Source organism: Nannobrachium achirus (assembly GCF_963921795.1).
Source record: "Nannobrachium achirus genome assembly, chromosome: 7".
Taxonomy (NCBI): domain Eukaryota; kingdom Metazoa; phylum Chordata; class Actinopteri; order Myctophiformes; family Myctophidae; genus Nannobrachium; species Nannobrachium achirus.
In genome coordinates this window covers 24223792-24243766 of record NC_137816.1, presented here as the reverse complement: position 1 = coordinate 24243766, position 19975 = coordinate 24223792, and the positions used below count along the sequence as shown (strand labels likewise).

The 19975-nt window shown below is 42.5% G+C and overlaps 1 protein-coding gene across 2 annotated transcripts in view; it reads right to left on the bottom strand.

Moving 5' to 3' along the window:
• Positions 1–645: 645 nt before the first annotated feature.
• Positions 646–19975, bottom strand: part of cyld (cylindromatosis (turban tumor syndrome)) — a 35158-nt gene continuing 15828 nt past the window's right edge. For both annotated transcript variants that reach the window (XM_080729668.1, XM_080729669.1), the window contains 11 exons: positions 17624–18018; positions 12573–12738; positions 9987–10128; positions 8442–8564; positions 6865–6956; positions 5812–5878; positions 5254–5386; positions 4599–4707; positions 3588–3706; positions 2424–2640; positions 646–1362 (listed from right to left, as the gene is read on the bottom strand). In XM_080729668.1, coding sequence (XP_080585794.1) covers positions 1178–1362; positions 2424–2640; positions 3588–3706; positions 4599–4707; positions 5254–5386; positions 5812–5878; positions 6865–6956; positions 8442–8564; positions 9987–10128; positions 12573–12738; positions 17624–18018 — 1748 coding nt within the window. In that variant the 3' untranslated portion in view covers positions 646–1177. The remainder of the gene's footprint in view (positions 1363–2423; positions 2641–3587; positions 3707–4598; positions 4708–5253; positions 5387–5811; positions 5879–6864; positions 6957–8441; positions 8565–9986; positions 10129–12572; positions 12739–17623; positions 18019–19975) is intronic.

The following is a 19975-nucleotide window of genomic DNA, read 5'->3' as shown; positions in this document are numbered from 1 at the left end:
GGGGGCGGAGTTAAGCCTTCAGTAAACATAAAACACAACTTTTAGTTTTAGTTCCCTCTCGTCACGCAGAGTAAAAAAAAACAAAAAAAAACAGGATATCGCAGTCTTCACATCAAACTGTTAACTGAATTATTATTCAGAAACAACAAAAAAATAACATTTCTTTTTTTTTTTTTTTTTTTTTCCCAGTACCGCAACGACTCAGACAATGTATAAATGTAATAAACATACATTGTAAGGACATCTAGGCGACGTTATGTTGGGCGTGGATGGATGTACACCGCTTCACAAGGAGTAGAATACTGTGGTCTTTGATGATGGGATAGTCGTACAGGTTAAAGTGTGACTATACTTGTCCATGATGACGATGCTCTGTCGGACACAGCGGAGGCTTCTATAGGGACGAGGAGATTTCACACAAGCTTGTGGAGAGAAAGAGAGGAACAGCACGTTGGTCTGTGAATGGGTTTTGTGCGCGCGCTGCTTTAAAAAAAACGCTAATCTCCCAAACGTTTTGAGCTTGATTAATAAAAGCAGAACTCACCACCCACCGTTCCTTCTTGCAGAAGGTTAAAATGAGCTGCTCTCTAGTCCCTGACTGTTCTTGTATTTCTTTTTTTTGTTACAAGCGTTTGGAGACCACTCGGGGACGAGTGGACCCCTCCCCAACCTCCCCCCCCCCCCTCCCATCTCCTTGGAAGGGGAGGGACTCTTCCAGCAGGCCTGTTATGTCCTCGACTCATTTAGCACTGCTAACCAGCGCTCCGCTGAGGCACAAGGAAGCTACAGAGAGATGCATGAAGACACAAACACTTCAAATAACGCACAGTGCAAAAATAGGTTTCTTAAACCCCCTCTCCTCAACAACGACCCCTTACCCTTACCACACACACACCCCCCCACCTCCTCATAACCTCTGTGGAAAGACGGGAGACTCGGCCGGGGCTAGAGGCGTTGAGGAGCAGAAGTTGGTGGGGCAGACAGGAAGTTAGCGGTTGGTAGGTAGGTAGGTAGACTCCACCCCTCCTTGGGTGTCTGTCTTGTCAGTCAGTTCCTTCAGTCTTTCTCTGTCTTTTATTTTTTTTTTTTGGAGGGGGAGGGGGGTGAGGGTCTCACTGTGGGCTCTCTCCTGCCCCTCTGAGGTGGCGTAGATAGATGGAGGTGTGGATGTGTGTTTCTACTTGTAGAGGCTCATGGTGGGACTCTGGTACATACACATGTAGGCGTCACAGAGCAGCCGGCGGGCCTGGCCCTGGATGCTCTTGGGGTCCAGGAGGTGCAGCTCCTCGGGGCTCATCTTCAGGTAGGCACCCGCCTCCGGGCAGGGGGACACCTGGGGGATGTTGAAGCCGTTCTGCCCTCCTGTGTGGGAGGGAGGGAACACACAAACACACACAAATAAACGTTTTAATTTCAAGTAAAGATGCTCCAATTGCCCTATTTTGTCAGACTGGGTCTCTCTGACTGGCACCCCGGCACCACATCCAACAAAACCGCTACACCAGGTTTGAATCCAGATAGAAGAGGAAAGTTATATAGTGCTGCTTTAATTGGAGCCTAAACCACATTAATTAACCACAAATGATATATAATAAATAAGGAGATTAATTTATTTATATATAAAATAAAACATTAAATCAACTTGTCCCCACTTTGGTCCGAGTCCCCACGCATAAACAGCAGTTATTTAATAGCAGGGATTAAACATCTAACATATCTGTTGATTTCCTAAAGGTTTTTAAAAAATGTACATTTCCTAAAGGTTTTTTAATGATGTTTAGTCTTAATGGTAATTGGGAATGCATATTGGAATGTCAACTACATATGTAGTATACTGCCCATATTATATATTGCACTGTGTCTGTGCAATATATGTAAATGTAAAGCCTTATTGAGTTTGAACAAAGTGCATCCGTATTGAGAAACCAAGATCGGCACATCTTTGCACTAATGCAAACGGCCCTGCATTCATCACGTTAAATGACGATGACATTGATTCCGATGGCATGTTGTTGTTTTTTAATCAAGCCCTTAGTCTGTGCCACAACCACTGAATGGAAAACTACCACCATCTAGAGCAGTGGTTCTCAGAGTGGTGTCTGGGGACCCCCAGGGTTCCAGGGGGTCCCCAGCAAAAGTAACATTGCATCACAATCATTTTAACCACTTTATAATTTATATGTTGGCTATTCAAAATAAAAAATAGCTTGAACATTTTTTTTAGTATATCAAAAATGTTGAATAATTTAGATTTTTAATTTTTAGATTTTCTCTTCTGAGGGGTGCCAGGCACAAATCATTTTCGGGCCAAATACATATCAATTTGAGTGTCCTTCTTGGCACAAAAAGTTTGAGAGTCACTGATCTAGGCCGAGGCCACCTCGCTCACACGCGCACACACACACACAGACACACACACATACCGTCACGGTCGGCCATACTGTCAAAGAAGAGCCAGGCAGAGTCGGCGGCGCCATACTTGACGAAGGCCACGTAGTGACTGGTCTCGATGCAGAGCACAGCGAACAGCTCCATCCTCTGGCGGGGGAAGCTGCCCTGCCGGCCCAGGCCCTCTTGGAGCTCCTTGGGGACGGACAGCTTGCCATGCCGATGGGCTTTCCTCTTAGGGTGGAGGTGGACCTGGACACACACACACACACACACACACACACACACACACACACACACACACACACACACACACACACACACACACACACACACACACACACACACACACACACACACACACACACACACACACACACACACACACACACACACACACACACACACACGTGTTACTGGACTGCAATTTTATGAATGATATTTGAAAGTTTTGGGCCATTTTAACCCTAAATAACACACACACACACACACACACACACACACACACACGTTAGTATTACTATACTCGTGAGGGCATTAGCATTTTAGGACCGATTTTATGAAAGACATTTTAAAAGTAAATCTGCAGGTAAAAAGATGATTTATAGCGTGCTGCACAGCGTTTGTGCTTGTAGATCGGCTGTTATCTGTGCATGTTGACACCGGCACGCAACTAAGTATAAATCAAGCAATGGTCCACACAATCTCTACTTTCTACTACTTCTACTATATGTGTGGGTACATTTGGCCCTCACAAGTATAGTAATAGAAGTACACACACACACACACACACACACACACACACACACACACACACACACACACACACAATACTGTTATTTGAGTCATTTCATTTCAGTTCTCTTCACACAATCTCTAAACCGTAAATATGCAAGAATGTGAAATCAGGTATGATAACTATGAACCAAATAGTGAAGTTCTTTAATTATATTGCACATTTTATATACACATACAATATGTATGCACATTGCATAACACTTGCACAACAAATAAGTCATATCAAAAGAACGAATTTACTTTTTCCATCTTACTTGTTACAACTCTTGCCCATACCACAAATGTATTCCTTGGTAACAGGCTCCACCTAGTGGCCAACGATGGTACACATGGTACATGCAGTTTATTGCTTGCTTTGCTTTGGGTCGTGCAGCCATTGGTTGACTGTGTTTCCTTCATACCTGCGTATTGCACTTTTCACAGAACTGTTTGATCTTTCCAGCGGTGATGTCTCCGTCCTCATAGCACTCCCGGCACTCATAGAGAGCCAGGCCTCCACAGATTCGACATTCTCTCGGAGCTGCAGCACAAAACAGTTTTACAATTTAGGCATTTAGCAGATGCTCTTAACCTAGAGCGATTTACAATAAGCAAGGTAATACTGGGCTGTCACGATTATGACATTTTACATGACGATTTATTGTCACTCAAATAATTGCGATTAACGATTTAATTGTGTTGTTGTGGTTGACAATTACATTTCAAGCTCACAACGCGTCGCGATGCGACGCGTTGTGAGCTTGTAGATCTGCTATTTCCACTATTTTTTTTTAAATGTTTGAACATATATAAACCTTTTTCAACATGTAAACGATTATGACGATTATCACAAAAGAATTGCGATTATGTCAAAGAATTGCGATTAGACGATTATGTAATAATTGTGACAACCCTAATTTAGGCATTTAGCAGATGCTCTTAATCCAGAGTGATTTACAATAAGCAAGGTAATACATCAATACATCAACACCAATACATCAAATGCATAGAAATATCTATCTAGACAAAAATAACATAGTAGACCGAGCACCTAATCAGTAAAAATGCTATATTTAAAACCTAAACAATGCTACAGTATCTGGCTTTCATGTATGGTCATTGAGGGGTAGGCGAGTGCTACGGTAAGTGCTATGGGATTAGGTGGAGTCTGAAGAGGTGAGTCTTCAGGCCACAGCGGAAGCTAGGAAGTGAGTCTGTGCGACAGGGAGTTTATTCCACAGTTTGGGCGCCAAAACACTGTGGTTTAGTTTGTGTACACTGCAAGGTTTCCGTCCCACAGCGACAATTATGTAATTCTTTGAGAAGTGGGGAGTTAAGAACACAGATCAACACAGAACTCAATCTCAGTAAAATGGTGTTGTGTTATGAAAATTGGTTGTCGAATGGAGGCAATGAATAAGATGCAAACTCACTGTCTTCAAGTAGGTCGGTGATGTCTAACTCCAGAGACGGGAAGATTTTGTTAAACATTTTGAAGTCCTTGCCAAAGCGGGGCATCTGGATGATAAGGCAGGAGGGAGCCTGGACAACAGCAGTAAAAACATGGACACAGAACGTTGAGTTGGGCAGAGGGTTTATAGTGACTGACAAACATGATAGATCAGTAAAGAACAAACATCAGCACGACCAACAGCTCTACAACAACGCCTCAGACCAGAACACTTTCTATCAATCGGCACTGTCTGGAGGAAACCTTTCAGGGGGGAAAAAAAGTATAATAATCTGTGTGTAGTTATTATTTAGCCTATTCGTGTCATTTTAGGCAGAAAATCTTCCAAATTTGTGTTGCTGGCTTTTTAGATAGGCTATTTTCAACACTTTTAGACTATCCTATGTGACGATTGACAAAGTATTGATACAATAAGGCATTGGTGTATGAAAAACAAAAACATAAGAAGATGAACTGTGGAAATATAAGGTTTCTGACAGCGGCGATAAGTATGGTTATATTAATGCATTATTGAGCATCATTGGGCATCATATAAAGTGTTACTGTAAGTATGTTTACACAATGCATTATAGACATGGGCTTCATAGAAAGTGTCACTAAAGATTGAATAAAATCACCTCTGCAAACTTGAGGTCACTGTTGATGAAGGACCACTCTAGAAGCTGCTGGCTGGTAGGAACTCCCACTTTGTCCTTTTTGTCCATGAAGATCTGGTAGAAGTAACAGTCCTGGACCTTCTGCCCTGCTGACCTGTAGCACACCAAGGACAAGGAGTACAGTCTTTATACGTTCTGTCCTAAAAGCTGCAAACCAGGAACTTTTTTTTTAATTCATAAAATTATATTTGAACCAATCTGTATTTGGAGAATGTTTTGTTAATACAATATAACAAGCACAATTGCAGTGATTGGAGATGGATTCGATGATACCGGTAATATTCTTTTCTGCGTCTAAACCCTTTCGGCAAAAAAAATAAAGGGTGAAACATTTTAATGCATTTCCGGGGGCACAACACAAATCACAACACGTTGTTTCATGACACCTGACATGAGACCAATCCTGAGCAATCAATTCATACAGAACAGACAAGTTACAAAGGTCTTTCTGCGTATGCACGGCCAGACACGCACGCACGCACACACACACACACACACAATACCGACTGGGTAACTGACCTTAGCTTGAGCAACGGGTCCACTCTCAGTATGTGGTGGAAGAGAATGTTAAGGAACTCCTCTGGGTCTAGAAGTGAAAAGGTGAACAGATGAGATATTTTGGGACAGCTACTGTACTCTCAGTTTGGTTTCTAGGTGTATACTGCTGGACGCACGTGAGGTACTAACTACTGATTGTATACTGTAGCACCAATGATACTAATGAAGGCTCTGTTCTATTCTGGTCAAACAGTCAGGGGTGCTGATATTGTGCTGTAGTGTTGGCTCACTGGAAACACTCTGCTCCAGTGGGTCTAAAAGTGTAGTCATGGTTCCTTGATGAGGTTCCAAGCGGCCTCTTAAGGGATTGTAAGTCTGAGTGTGTACAAATGAAACCAAATGGACCCATAAGCGTCCATTTGTACACTCAGAGTTATGGGGGTCCTTCGAATTACAAAGTTGGAGAACCACCAAACGGAACAATATTGCTGCTGTGCATAGCCTAACACAAGAGGTTTTAATGATAATATAACATTACTATTCAAATCAAAAGTGATTCTTATAAATAAGAACTTAAACTACGTTAGTTCCATTGATCTGAGGTGGAACACAATCCATTGATTGAAAATTAAAATAAACATGGTCCGTGAATGCTTTCAAGATTTATCACAAAACTTCTGTTACTCTACCAAGTATCACAAATCCCATGAGGAACTGTACACTTAAAAACCAAAAAATGGTATATCTACATGAAATCCAATGTTTCTCCAACTGAGAGGCACTGAATTGTATATATTTACATAATATATACATATAGAAGTGTATAAGCATGTGGGCCCTGAGTATAGTATTAGATTACAGTTAGGTGCAGCAGTTTATCAAACTGTGTTTTTGCACTAAACTGTTGTGTGACAAACTATGAAGTAGGGCTAAATTATTGTTTTGTTTTTTATTTGGGAAAATGTCTGGGAAAATAAAACTATTCTTAACTTATCTCATTAACTTTGTTGTTCATTATATTGAAAAGCTTCAACACGACTGACTTTGACACATCATGACTGACATCCTACCTACCTTTCTCTTCAGAGGTGAAGCCAGATGCAGCCTCTACCTTCTCCAGAATCCTCCTCAGCTTCATCACTTTAGTAGCACACACATATCCATGACTGGAAGACAAGCGGAACATGAAGGAGAATGCTTACGTTAGACACTGTGTCATGGATGCCAGCAGCCACTGCTGCTGTCATGTTGAATAGCAAACTAATGGGTAGTGATGACAAATCCAATGCAGCATCGACTGCAAAACTCTTACCTAACTAAAATGTTCGGCTTCCAATACGTTTCAAGTCCATTTCCAGGGTTCGTCAAGCTTGTGCAAATAATGAAGGCGCTATAGCTACGGGTTTGGTAGCGATCAGCTAAATATAATCACGGACAGTCAAATCCAAAATACTGTTAACCATATGTCTTTTTATTTAGAAAGAAAATGTTTAGAAGTACAGTACGTACTACAGTATACAGGGCTGTCCCGCGTCCCTTTTATTTTGTCAAGCTTCAGATATTCTGCGCATTTTCGGAACACTTTGAGTCCAGTAGCTACGGTTACTTTTCTCAAGAGTCAATCACATTACCTGACTGTGTAAAACCAGGAAATGCAAACTCATGACAGTTGTAGCTGATAAACTACATCAATGTTTATTGTTTTGTGTCAGTGAATCTCTTAGTTACATCATCTTTGTTCTCGTGAAGTAGTTTTGTTCATGAGGTGAAAGATTGCTATGTCCATTTAGAGACAAGCCACTGTCTCTGGCAAATGGAAATGGAGAACTTGAATCTTTATAAGAACTCACCTTGTAAACGGCTTCACAAAACCAATGTTCATAAAATAAATTCACTGAATTATTTTCAGTGTTTAAATGTCTGAAAAATCACATCCAACATGAAACTGATGATAGTGATGTCAGACAAGTCTATGAAGCTATCTATGAAAACATGCGACCGTCATGCGACCGTCAGGATTTCAGCATTTTTGGAATGGGCCCCCGCTGGACCCTACCACACCCGATCGAGTGGTTTCCCCACTTTTAAAGTACCCACGGTCAATTCAGACTTTGGTAGAACTGCTTTCAGCTTCTGTGGCCCCACCACATGGAACAATTTGCAGGAAACATTAAAGCTGACCACTCTGATACCCTTCAATCGTTTTAGATCACTGGTGACCAAACCAAACCAAATATGTAATTGTTTCTAAATTGGTCTTAGTTTCTATTATAACCTTTATATGCCACATATGCCTTTTATTATTCACTATATTTCAATTTCTAAATGTAATTTACTGTGTTTTTTGTTTTGTTTGTTTATCAACATTGATGTTGTTGATGTTTCACCTCTAATGTACTGCTCGACGACACTGAAAATGAGCCTAACGACTCAGCTGTAATTTCGAGAATAAATAAATATTGAATGAATGAATGAGGTCGCAAGTTACTATGAAAGCTCCACCGGCTGTCTGTCAGTCTGTCCGTCACACGTCACGTCACACTTTTGCCCTACTCTTAGCTCCGGAACCGTTTCCCCTATCCATGCCAACGATTACATTTCTAATAAAGTGTTCAATCAATCAATAAAATATAATAAAAAAATAAACGTACATGCGCAGGGGGTTGACTATCTCAGTGCGCAGCAGCTCTTGGGTTTCTCTGTAATACTCCACGTCGGTCTTGGAGCGCGGCCTCAGCAGGACTGTGTCCAGGACAGAGCTGAAGGAAAAAAGACTGCAAGCAGAGAGAACAATACACAGTAAGTTGGGGAGTTTTCAGTTGACCGTGTTAGCATGATGCTAGAGGACTTGGTTCCATAAGGAAATTGTTGCTGTCGGGCAGGAACCTCGTATCTCCAACTTTGTACGTTTTTGTTTTCTTTTTCGTAAATTAGCGTCCTACTTTATCATACGAGATAAGAGGGTCAAACAAAAGTAGTGAAAATAGCCGATATTCAAGCTCACAACGTGTCATACATGACGCTTGCTATTTTCACTATTTTAAACTATTTTTGAGCGGTGGTCACACCGTCTCCATAGCGTGGCCGTGTGTGTAGGTATGTGGGTGGGTATGTGGGTGGGTATGTGGGTATGTGGGTGGGTCTGTGGGTCTGTATGTAGCCTCATGTGGTGTAGTACCTTTTATGGCCACACATGTTAAGGGAGGGGCGCTGTTTTCAGGCCAGGCCAGGCACACACACACACGCACACACACACACACACACACACACAGGGGGGAAGGGGGGGGGGGGGGGGGGGGTTGGTGGGTAAACCACCGCTCAGTTCACACGGGTGTGATTTTTCAAATAATAATAAAAAGTGAACGGTTTTGGACATACACGGTCAAGATGATGGAGAGGCAAACACTTTTTTTTTAGGCAGATTGAGGTGGACAAAAAGAACAGAAACGATGTAACAAGGATGCAACTGGAATGGTAAATGGACTGCATTTATATAATAGCAACTGTATACAAAGTGCTTTTCAATGTATTTAACATTTCACCCATTCACACATGGCAGAGGAAACCATGCAAAGCAACAACCTGCTCAATTAATCTTTATTAGCGGACTCAGGTCCATAGAAATACACACGTTTAGAAGGTGTTTTTAGAATCTCCCTCAGGTTTAAATGGGTGTCTTGCTCAAGGACACTTCGACAAGCAGCCAGGAGGATCAGAGAATTGAACCAGAAGCCTTCAGATTTTAAGATGGCAAATCTACCTTCTGATCCTCTGCTGCCCTGGAACAATGTTAGGAAGGCAACTTACCTCCTCTAGTGGTGAAAGGTGGTATTAATGTTTTTGGAGGGTGGCAGCACTGGCATGAAAATGCTATATAGTCGAGTGTGGTGATTATGAAATGAACAATTGATACATATAATTATATTGAATTAAACGAGCTACCTCCCTGGTCTAATGGTCAGATATTATACAATGTTTACAGTACCCATGGTGTTTTGTTTTGTGTATTGGAATGTTGACATTGTCTGCAGGTACTACCCCCCCCCCCCTGCATCTTTGCACTTTACATCTTTGCACATGACCACAATGGAAATAAGCTCCCTTTGCACATGACCACAATGGAAATAAGCTCCCAAGATTTTGTTGTGCACAAATATTATGTTCATGTGTAAGTATTTTTGTGAAAAGGTACTGACCAGAAAAGGGTGGAGTCCAGGTAGCAGGAGTTGTAGTGGCCTTGAATACCTTTCTTCTTTCCTACCATGACATCCAGGCCGTCGTTCTCTGTGCGGGGAGGAGTGTTCTCGTGCACCACCTCACTCAGGTACCCACCGAATGCTACACAAACACAAAGAACACAAGTTTACATCCAAGGACTTATTCCTTCCATGCTAGGGTTATTTGGTTGATGGCTTTTATGTAAATCAGTGGTTCTCAACCTGTGGGCCTCCCACAGGTTGGCATTATGATGCACAGAGAATATTGAAGTCATTATGTCCACATTGGTTTCTCCTTTTATAAAACATCTTTGTGATTGATGAACTAGATGGGACAGACAGACAGACAGACAGGCAGACAGACAGACAGACAGACAGACAGGCAGGCAGACAGACAGACAGACAGACAACAACTACAATCCAACTTCCACACTCTTCATTAGTTTCACTCTGGATTGAATTGAATAAATTGAGCAGGTTGCTGCCTTGCATGGTTTCCTCTGCCGTGTGTGAATGTTAAAATTACCGGTATGCAAATGGGTATGGTTGCTATATAAATGCAGTCCATTTACCATTCCAGTTGCATCCTTATTACATCCTTTTTGGGTTTTTTCCCACCTCCAGGATCTCCAGATGACAGTGAGGTGACAATTTAAGGACTTTTAATACCGTTACTGCATCAAAAGTAATCAACAAACTATAATATAAAAATGGTCAAAAGGTTTTGAAAATAGCCGATCTAGTTCAAATATGATTATTTTGGGGGGGTCACGGCCTGAAAGGGTTGAGAACCAATTATTAAATAATAAAAAATAAAAACACAGGTACCACAGCTCCATCATTCCAATGTATTTAGGTACATGGTCAGGACAGGACAGGGTTTGTCACTATTCATGGATGTTATGTACAGTATGTATGTACAGCACGTCTGTCTTGTCAAAAGTAAGAACTATCACAGCCGATGCCAATATGTGCATGGCAGACATTACGAAACAGAACCACCTCACAACAGTCTGCACCATGCCTGGTAAATAAATCCATAGTGAAACTAAAGCAGAGTGTGGAAGTTGGGTTGTAGTCAGTCAGTGTCTGTCCGTCCCATCTAGTTCATCAATCACAAAGACGTTTATAAAAGGAGAAACCAATATGGACATAATGACTTCAATATTCTCTGTGCATGCATCAGAACGCAAAACTGTTTTGTGCGATAGCATTTAAGCATTTAACTATTATCACGTGTGGGTTAGAATGCATAAACATATGCTCAAACATTATTCCCTGCTTAGAAGGATTAATACCAAAGTGAAACAGACAAGTATAACAAACTATATAGGCTAAAGCAGGTTTGTGTGATTTTGGACACATCTATCTGGACACACCTCCGCTCTGATATTTAAAGTGTGCGTGCCTCAGTCACAATACGCCATTAGACCTGATCCAAGCAGGCAGGTGCAAATCATGGACCTTGTTGACACAAACATTGCAGTGTGATGTGTATTTGTAAACGACAAACCCTCGTCAAAAACAGGCGGACACACACACACACACACACACACACACACAAACACACACACACACACACACACACACACACACACACACACACACACACACACACACACACACACACACACACACACACACACACACACACACACAATGACTTAGGAAATCGTCATGTCGTGCCTCATGCCAATCTTTACTCGGCTTATTCCAATCTTGCGCTTGTACTGTAAGTCACCATGGATAAAAGCATCTGCTAAATTGTAAATTGTAGGGCCTTAATGTATGTCTTGTTTAAATATGCACTGACTAGCAGAGATAGCCGAGATGACACTGATACATATAAATGAATAAATCCCTCAATTTACAGAGAGAAACGCAACAGAACCACAGAACGTTAACCACGTTCTGAGAATAGGTACGCACATTTAAAACACTTAACTCTCAAACACCCGGAACGCGCCCGAGTCGCGTTAGATTTGAACCACTTTAACCATTATTTTATGCTTTAACTATTGAAAAATAGCAGATATACAAGCTCACAGTGCGGCACCGAGTGCCACGCTGCGAGCTTGTAGATCTATTTTTGAAAAATCATGAAAATTTGTGCAAGTCTTTGAATATCTTTGACCCCATCTTTGACCCGACTTCTAAATCCTTCCTCTAAATCAGCTGTTCTCAAACCTTTTCATGTCAAGGACCCCCAAAATTACATTTATTTGGGCGCAGACCCCCCATCTCAAAATATGTTGTTCAAGGGACCCCCCAGAAGCAGAGATTTGAGTTACAAAAGTCTGCTTTGAAAAATATATATTGAAAAATTTGCACACATTTTCAGACTTTCAAAAATAGCAGATCTACAAGCTCGCAGCGCGGCACTCGGTGCCGCGCTGTGAGCTTGTATATCTGCTATTTTTCAATAGTTAAAGCATTCAATAATTGTAGGCCTAAATGGGTTAAGGAATTCTCCCATAACAACACCATTATTCCCACAGCAACTGGAGTATGTCTATCCAATGTCAACAGCATCAGCAGAGCTGTAATTGCTAGTGAGTGACTCACCAATGGAGTTGCAGCGTTCTATGGGGTTGGAGGAGTGGTGGAGAGAGGGGAAGCGGGAGTCGGGCCGGCAGCACTTGAGTTTTACAAACAGGGCCTTCTTGGGCGGGCAGCTGAAGTAACGTGTGCCCTTAAAGGTGCCGTCCGTGCAGCCGACACACTCTTCTTCCTAGAGCCAATGAAGATGTGACATTATTATAATACTGTCATGTACAGTACGCAGTTTATCCCAATGCTTCTCAAACATTTCCTTTCGAGGAACCCCTATTATATGGTTTGCATTGGATGAAGCTATTCTTTATCTGCATAGTACTCGCTTCAATAATGAATGCTTCGCCAAAAAGTATTAAAAAAAAGAAAAAGATCTACAATGCTCACAATGCGTTGTGACGAGTACCGAGCTTGCAGATTGGATATCAAAACGACAAAAAATTAAAATAAAATATGTTTAATTGTTAAACTGTTCCTAATTTAGCTAGAGACCCCCTGGAACTCCCTCAAAGACCCCTGGGGGTCCCTGTACCCCATTTTGAGAACCACTGCCTTATCCACTCCATATCATAATGGAGACAACACATACACACTAACTGCTAACATAGTCACACATCAAAATGCACTAGTTGCTGACAGACCAATACATTTCTGCGTGAAAATAATTGGAGAGCAGCAGTATTTCACCACTTGCAGGCATGCAAACAGCCCTGAGGTGAAAAAGGTGACAACATTTCTTGGGGGAGAGAACGCGCGCGAAGCGGGCTAGTCGGGTGTCTTTGCGTGATTCTAACTCGCATTCTAACTCGTGAAACGCAGATTGCGTTGTTACCAAACACATTTTGCAGAGTGTCATACTAGACTTGGGTCACTCGGTCGGTACAAATCTATACGCTCAGTATTGAGCAAGATATTAACATTAATTCCCTGGTGAGATCATACAAAAAATGACAGATGCTAATTTATTCCTAAATGTAAATGTAAATTTAAAATGACTGGCTCTACCGTGCAGCAAAAAAAGTATGCTCCCACTGCTGAAAGGGGTCTGTTTATCAGTAAAATCATTATTAAGTTAACATTAACATTATCAACATTAAACTTAAATCTACACCAGTGGTTCTCAAACTTTTTCATGTAAGGACCCCCAAATTGAGACCCCCATTTTGAAATGATAAGCCAGGGACCCACATATAGGAGAAGCAGTACCACTCTAGCAGTGATTCTCAACCATTTTAATTTCAAGGACCCCCAGTTTAACATGCATTAGGCTATAGTAAGGGGTTAACGGTGCATTTATATAGCACCTTTATCCAAGGCGCTTTACAGACATTGTGCATTATATATTCACCCATTCACACCAAGAATGTAAAAAAAAAAATGGACGATGCGAAGCCATTGGTTTCTATGCAGCGAAAATTACCCTTATTTGTCCCTTGTATGGGTGTCGCCATCATTGTTTGAATGGTACCCCAGGAATCATAAGGAATGCTATTGGCTGCCAACGGTCACGTGCAACCGCAGGGATAGATGGGAGAATGTGGTCGGAGCCTCCCGAAATACAGCACACGAAGAAGAACACAGCCGGCTGGTATCAGTTTAGTTGGCCACGCCGCCCGCAACTTTATCATACATTTTAACATAAATGGGACCATATTTGCACAAAACGCATATCATGGTAATTGAAAGGCAGTTTTTCACTAGCGACAGGAACCATAAAGTATTTATGACGATGTTTATTAAGGTTAGAAAATCAAAGAGGAAAATGAATGGGGTCCAGTGGAGAACAAATCTTTTTGGTACCTCGCGGGGGGAAAACAGCGCAACTAGCGGCCAATCATGGGATCTTTCTCTTCCGGGAAAGCTTCATGAATAATCCAGGCAACAACACCCCTGATTCACACACACATTCATACACCGATGGTGGAGGAAACCATGCAAGGCATCAACCTGCTCACCGGGAGAAACTAGGGGTTCAGAGTCTTGCTCAAGGACTCTTCAACACTAACTCTGGGGGATCCCGGGATTGAACAGGGAACCCTTCAGGTCTGAAACCCTCCGTGTTCTATCTCTACCCCTGAGCCACTGCCGCCCCATTGTGCCCACACAGGCCCAACAAATCAAGCAACATCTCACAGACCCCCATTTAATCGTATTTCTATCTCTGAGACCCCAATTTATATTGTAATCAATGTTAATTTAACTCTTGAGAGTGTACAAATGGAACCAAATGGACGAGTTTGTATGAGTTACATACCCATACGGGTCCATTTGGTTCCAAACTATCATTTAGCTGGAGACCCCCTGGAACTCCCTCAAGGACCCCTGGGGGTCCCTGGACCACACTTTGAGAACCACTGATCAACTACACCATTTCAAAATCAAAGAATACAATTGCGCGCATGCATACACACCAACTCACCACTGAAACGGATGGTGGAATGATACTGGTCAACAGTGCATGGTTGTTAAAAAGTTTAGCAACTTGGGAACAACGATTCTGCAGTGTAGCCTCTCCTCTTTTGCCATCTTATGATTTATACAAATTACATACCGTACATACCGTATTTGGATTCAAAACGGCGATTTTCGCCGAAAAGCTACAAGTTTGCATGTCTGCACTTTCTTCATAAATAATTCATAAAGATAATTTTTGACTGGAATGCCAGTCTATAGATTCAGGCCCCGTGCAGACGACAACGGTCTCTAGAGAAAACAATAACATTTCGTTGCGTTCTGACTCGTTGTTGTGCGTCTACTTGGAAACGCACCAGCATTGAAAATGATGTAATGTGCATGGCACGTCGCTAAGGGGGTGGTGACGCACAGACCCCGCTTCCATTTCCTTGTTTACATTCACCATGGTAACGTGGCTGCACGTAGTCTGCTCATGAGCCATGACATCACATATTTTGCAGTTTCCTCAGTTTCTCCCGTTCAGATGGAGACGTGAGGCAGATCGTGTTCAATGATTTCCACTCTGGAAAGAGTGGAAATCTTTGTTTTGCGTTTCAACCCCCGAGAACGCCGTTGTCGTCTAAAAGGATGGCATATCTGACATTTTATTTTCCTATAGAAAACGGTGTCATCTGAACAGCACCTCAGATGTCCTGAGATTGACGTCACTGGGCAGTTTCCTGCAATCTTTTGATGATTGGGCCAATTGTCGTTCCCATGCTCTGGGCGGATGGAGAGCTTACATGTAGCTTTGCGCTGTTGTATAGAGCAGTGGTTCTCAACCTTTTCAGGCCGCGACCCCCAAAATAATCATATTTAAACTGGGAACCCCCCCACCCTGACGAGCACTAAGCGTTGAGGCATTACATTTGTTATATCACCGTTCTATTGTGAAAATAGCTGATCTACATGCTCACAACGCCTCGTAGATCGTCTATTTCCAACATTTCTGTCTCTAATATTAGACAATTTGGCCAAGGTTTAATTTTAGAGGTATTACAAAGTAATAATGTGCATATTACCCTAGATACACTTAAAATTTATGTTGGTTTGTTTACTGTTGATTGAGACTGTTGATTGCACATTAAAGGAGAGTTTCTGGGTAAAATAGACCCCCATACCTTTTTAAATGTCTTCTCCCAAGCTTGCGAGATGGACACCCCATAGTCCAAAAGAAGCATTATATTCCATTTTTGATTTCAGCTTCTACTCGACCATGGCTCCATAATGGCCCGCTTTCAGTCAATGTCTAATCCGGTTATTTCGCTCGCTTCAAAGTCAATTTTTTCGCTCCGTATCTGTTCCCCGTACTGTATATAGTTCATCGAAGCATTTTCTTCTCCAGGGCGCAGCCATTGTTGTTGTGAAAAAGCTACTCTTTTCGAGTCTCGTTCAGCTTGAACTCACACCGTCTCTCGCGGGACAAGACTGAGAGTAGAGCAGCAGTAGCAGAACCTGTGGAAAGCTGTTGTCCCGCGAGAGACGGCGGGAGTTCAAGCTGAACGAGACTCGAAAAGAGTAGCTTTTTCACAACAACAATGGCTGCGCCCTGGAGAAGAAAATGCTTCGATGAACTATATACAGTACGGGGAACAGGTACGGAGCGAAAAAATTTACTTTGAAGCGAGCGAAATAACCGGATTAGACATTGACTGAAAGCGGGCCATTATGGAGCCATGGTCGAGTAGAAGCTGAAATCAAAAATGGAATATAATGCTTCTTTTGGACTATGGGGTGTCTGGACCATCTCGCAAGCTTGGGAGAAGACATTTAAAAAGGTATGGGGGTCTATTTTACCCAGAAACTCTCCTTTAAGTTAATCATTTGGGGACCCCCCCCAAACTAATTTGGGGACCCCCCTGGGGGTCCCGACCCACAGGTTGAGAACCACTGGTATAGAGAAGCATACACACCGTTGTATGGAGAAGCATAACTCGGTTACACACATTATATGGAGAAGTCCTCCCCAGCCCCACCCACACCCACACCCACAGTATAGGATGTGCCCAGCAAAGTGTTGTTGTTACTGGATAGAACACTAGTACATGATTATCAATTAATCTCAAATATACCTCAGAGAGGGATGATTGGATTAAAGTAGTGATCTCTTGGTGAAGAGCCTGACCAGACACATCAACAATAAAAAACATCCTGTCTTTGATGTGTGTGTGTGTGTGTGTGTGTGTGTGTGTGTGTGTGTGTGTGTGTGTGACCTTTAAGTTTTATTTCTCCCAAACACTTTTCTCCATCCCGTTTTGCATTCAATTTCTTGAAATAATATTTCTTTGCAATAATTCAACTGCATGCTAATGTTTTGCTTTTGTGCCTGCCCGGACAAGTGAATTTATAAACAGATTCATGAATAAAAGAAAGGGTTCATGCATTACATTACTACCGGGTATCCCAGCCACAATGACATTACAAGTATGTAATTTGGTCCAGTTTAATTCTTGATGATATTGGAGAGTATATATAGATTGTATACGTTCCCCATTTTCAACTGCTTTTATTATATTTTGACACTTTCTTTGGCAATGTAAACATGTGTTTTCTCATGTCAATAAAGTGCCATTGAATTTAAATAATTGAATAATTGACTGTTTCCTCACCAGTTCCAGTCCAGCCAAGGGCTCCAGCAGGCCTGGGGGCAGCCCCACCCAACGGATGACCCCACAGAGAGGGGGGTTCTCCTTAACTTCTACTAGGGACCCCACCTCCAGACCCGGTTGGCCCCGGGGCGGACTGGGGGGCCGCGGTGTTGGAGGGCCAGCGGAGGTGGGAGGTGGGGGCTCCAGCTGTTCCCCCATCACGGACTGGACGGAGAGGGAGAGGGGCCCATGGCTCATGCTGCCATTGGGGCCCGCCTTCCGGTTCAGACTGAAGGGCAGAGAGTGGAACTTATTGTCGCTGGACAGAGAGGCCGTGGCTGGGGCCCTGGAGGGTGGCGAGACCTGGTTGAAGTCTGGTGGTGTGTCTGTGAGAGACTTTGCTGGGTCCTCACCAACTGTCAGAAAACAACGAGGAACCCAAAGTTAAGCGTATGCGTCAGTAAAGATTGTGGCGTATACTGGACTTGGTCCAACATGTATCAATGTGGACATGTCAGACTTTCATTATCAGACCAGATTTGTTATATTAGGTCATTTTCAAAAGCAGTGGTCCCAAAGTACAGCCGGGGTTCATTCTAGCCATCTAACCAGGGGCTGCAACTAGCTGGTAGAAGACTACTACTGTAGCAGTAGTTTGGGACCACAAGTTGGGAACCACTATTCTAAAAGGCAAGCTGTAGGTAAGATATTTGCCAGCATAATCATAATCAGATGATGATTATACAACCTCACATTTCCATTTATTCATTTACTATGTTAAATTGTAAGCACTGAAAGTACCATTGACACAAACACAAGTTTGAAACCAAGGTAGCAGAGTCTGATATGTTATAAAAAGAAGAAAAATAAATACCAATACACCAAATAAATGTGAGTATGACCCCGAGGGATGTGAAAATGGCCACAGCAATGAAAGGATAACTGATAAAAGTGTAATAATGAACAAACAGCCAACATCACAAACGAGACCAACCGTGTTGCCCTCGTTCCTGCAACAGACAATCATAGAGAACAGTTCTCTCTACGGTGGAAATTCTCCATTGGAGAATGCCTTCTCCTCGAGCGAAAAACAATCGAGTGCAGAGGGAGAGAAACATTGTTTTGTATGGTCGATGACCATTACAGATGTAATGACGAGTGAAATGCCCTTTTAGCCTCCCAGCAAGTCAAATAGGGTCCCCAACACCATTATCTGTGATATGGTCTAAGGATGACAATGTGACAAATGTACCAATGTCTTCACATAACGCTCCACAGAGAAGGTTTTTATTAATGCTCTAGCTTTGATCTTTGTGAGCCAACGCTCCTATCCTCCTGAGGATGCAACATAGGAGTGAGCTTTTGGGTGATTAGTATCTTTCTAAAGGGTTATATGTCGTGCATGGGGACCATGCAACTGGGACCTCTTTCGGTCAGGGGACAGTGCTAGCTAGACTAACTAACACATGCTAATAATTCAGCTTTACCTGTGGTGGTTGTAACAATTTGAAGATTGAGCACTACTACTATTTAAACACTTCTGCACAATTTCCATTTTCCAAATTCAAAATACTTAAATGTGAGTAACTACACCTGTCATAATTATGGGAACTTATTATTTGAGATATTCACAATAATCTTTCATAATGAAATGTGTCAATAATTCATTTGTATATTTAAGTCATTTGTTCAGATGGCGTTCAAATGGTGTTTTTACTTCTTAATCTTTATCCCACGATTTTGTAACCCATTTTTCACCCAGTGCCAATTGTATAAGCTGCAATACTGGCCGCTACCTTCCCTCTGCCAACCTGGGGAGGGCCTCGAACTGAGCTCATGCTTCCTTCAGTGCATGACGAGTGTCTTATCACCTGACAGGGGGGAGCTTCCCCGGTTGGACGTAGCGTGTGGAAGGAACACGTTATTCCAACCAGTTCCTTTCCCCTCCATCAGGCGCCCTGGCTGGCCAGGGGGAGGCATTATAGAGACCAGGATTACTGCATGTTTTTGTGAGGTTACCTATCCTAGGAGACACGGGGACTCTGGGAGAACATGCAAACTCCACACAGAAAAGCCCTTTCGCCAACCCCACCTAGGGTATGGGCGCTGATGACGTGGAGGAGAGAACGCGCCCACAGCGTCCCCTGGTAGGAATCGAACCCAGGACCTAGCTGTAGGTGACAGCGCTAGCGACTGCGCCACCGTGCCCCTCACAATTAAATAGTTATAATAAAAATGATTTGTGTGACAACTAGTGAGAACTGACTGAGACACCTTATGTCATGTGTTTAGTTTTCTTCTTCTACTGCAATTGCTAGGAGAGTGATTCTACAGCACTGAGCATTATTAAAAGCCTTAGAATACAGATGAAAA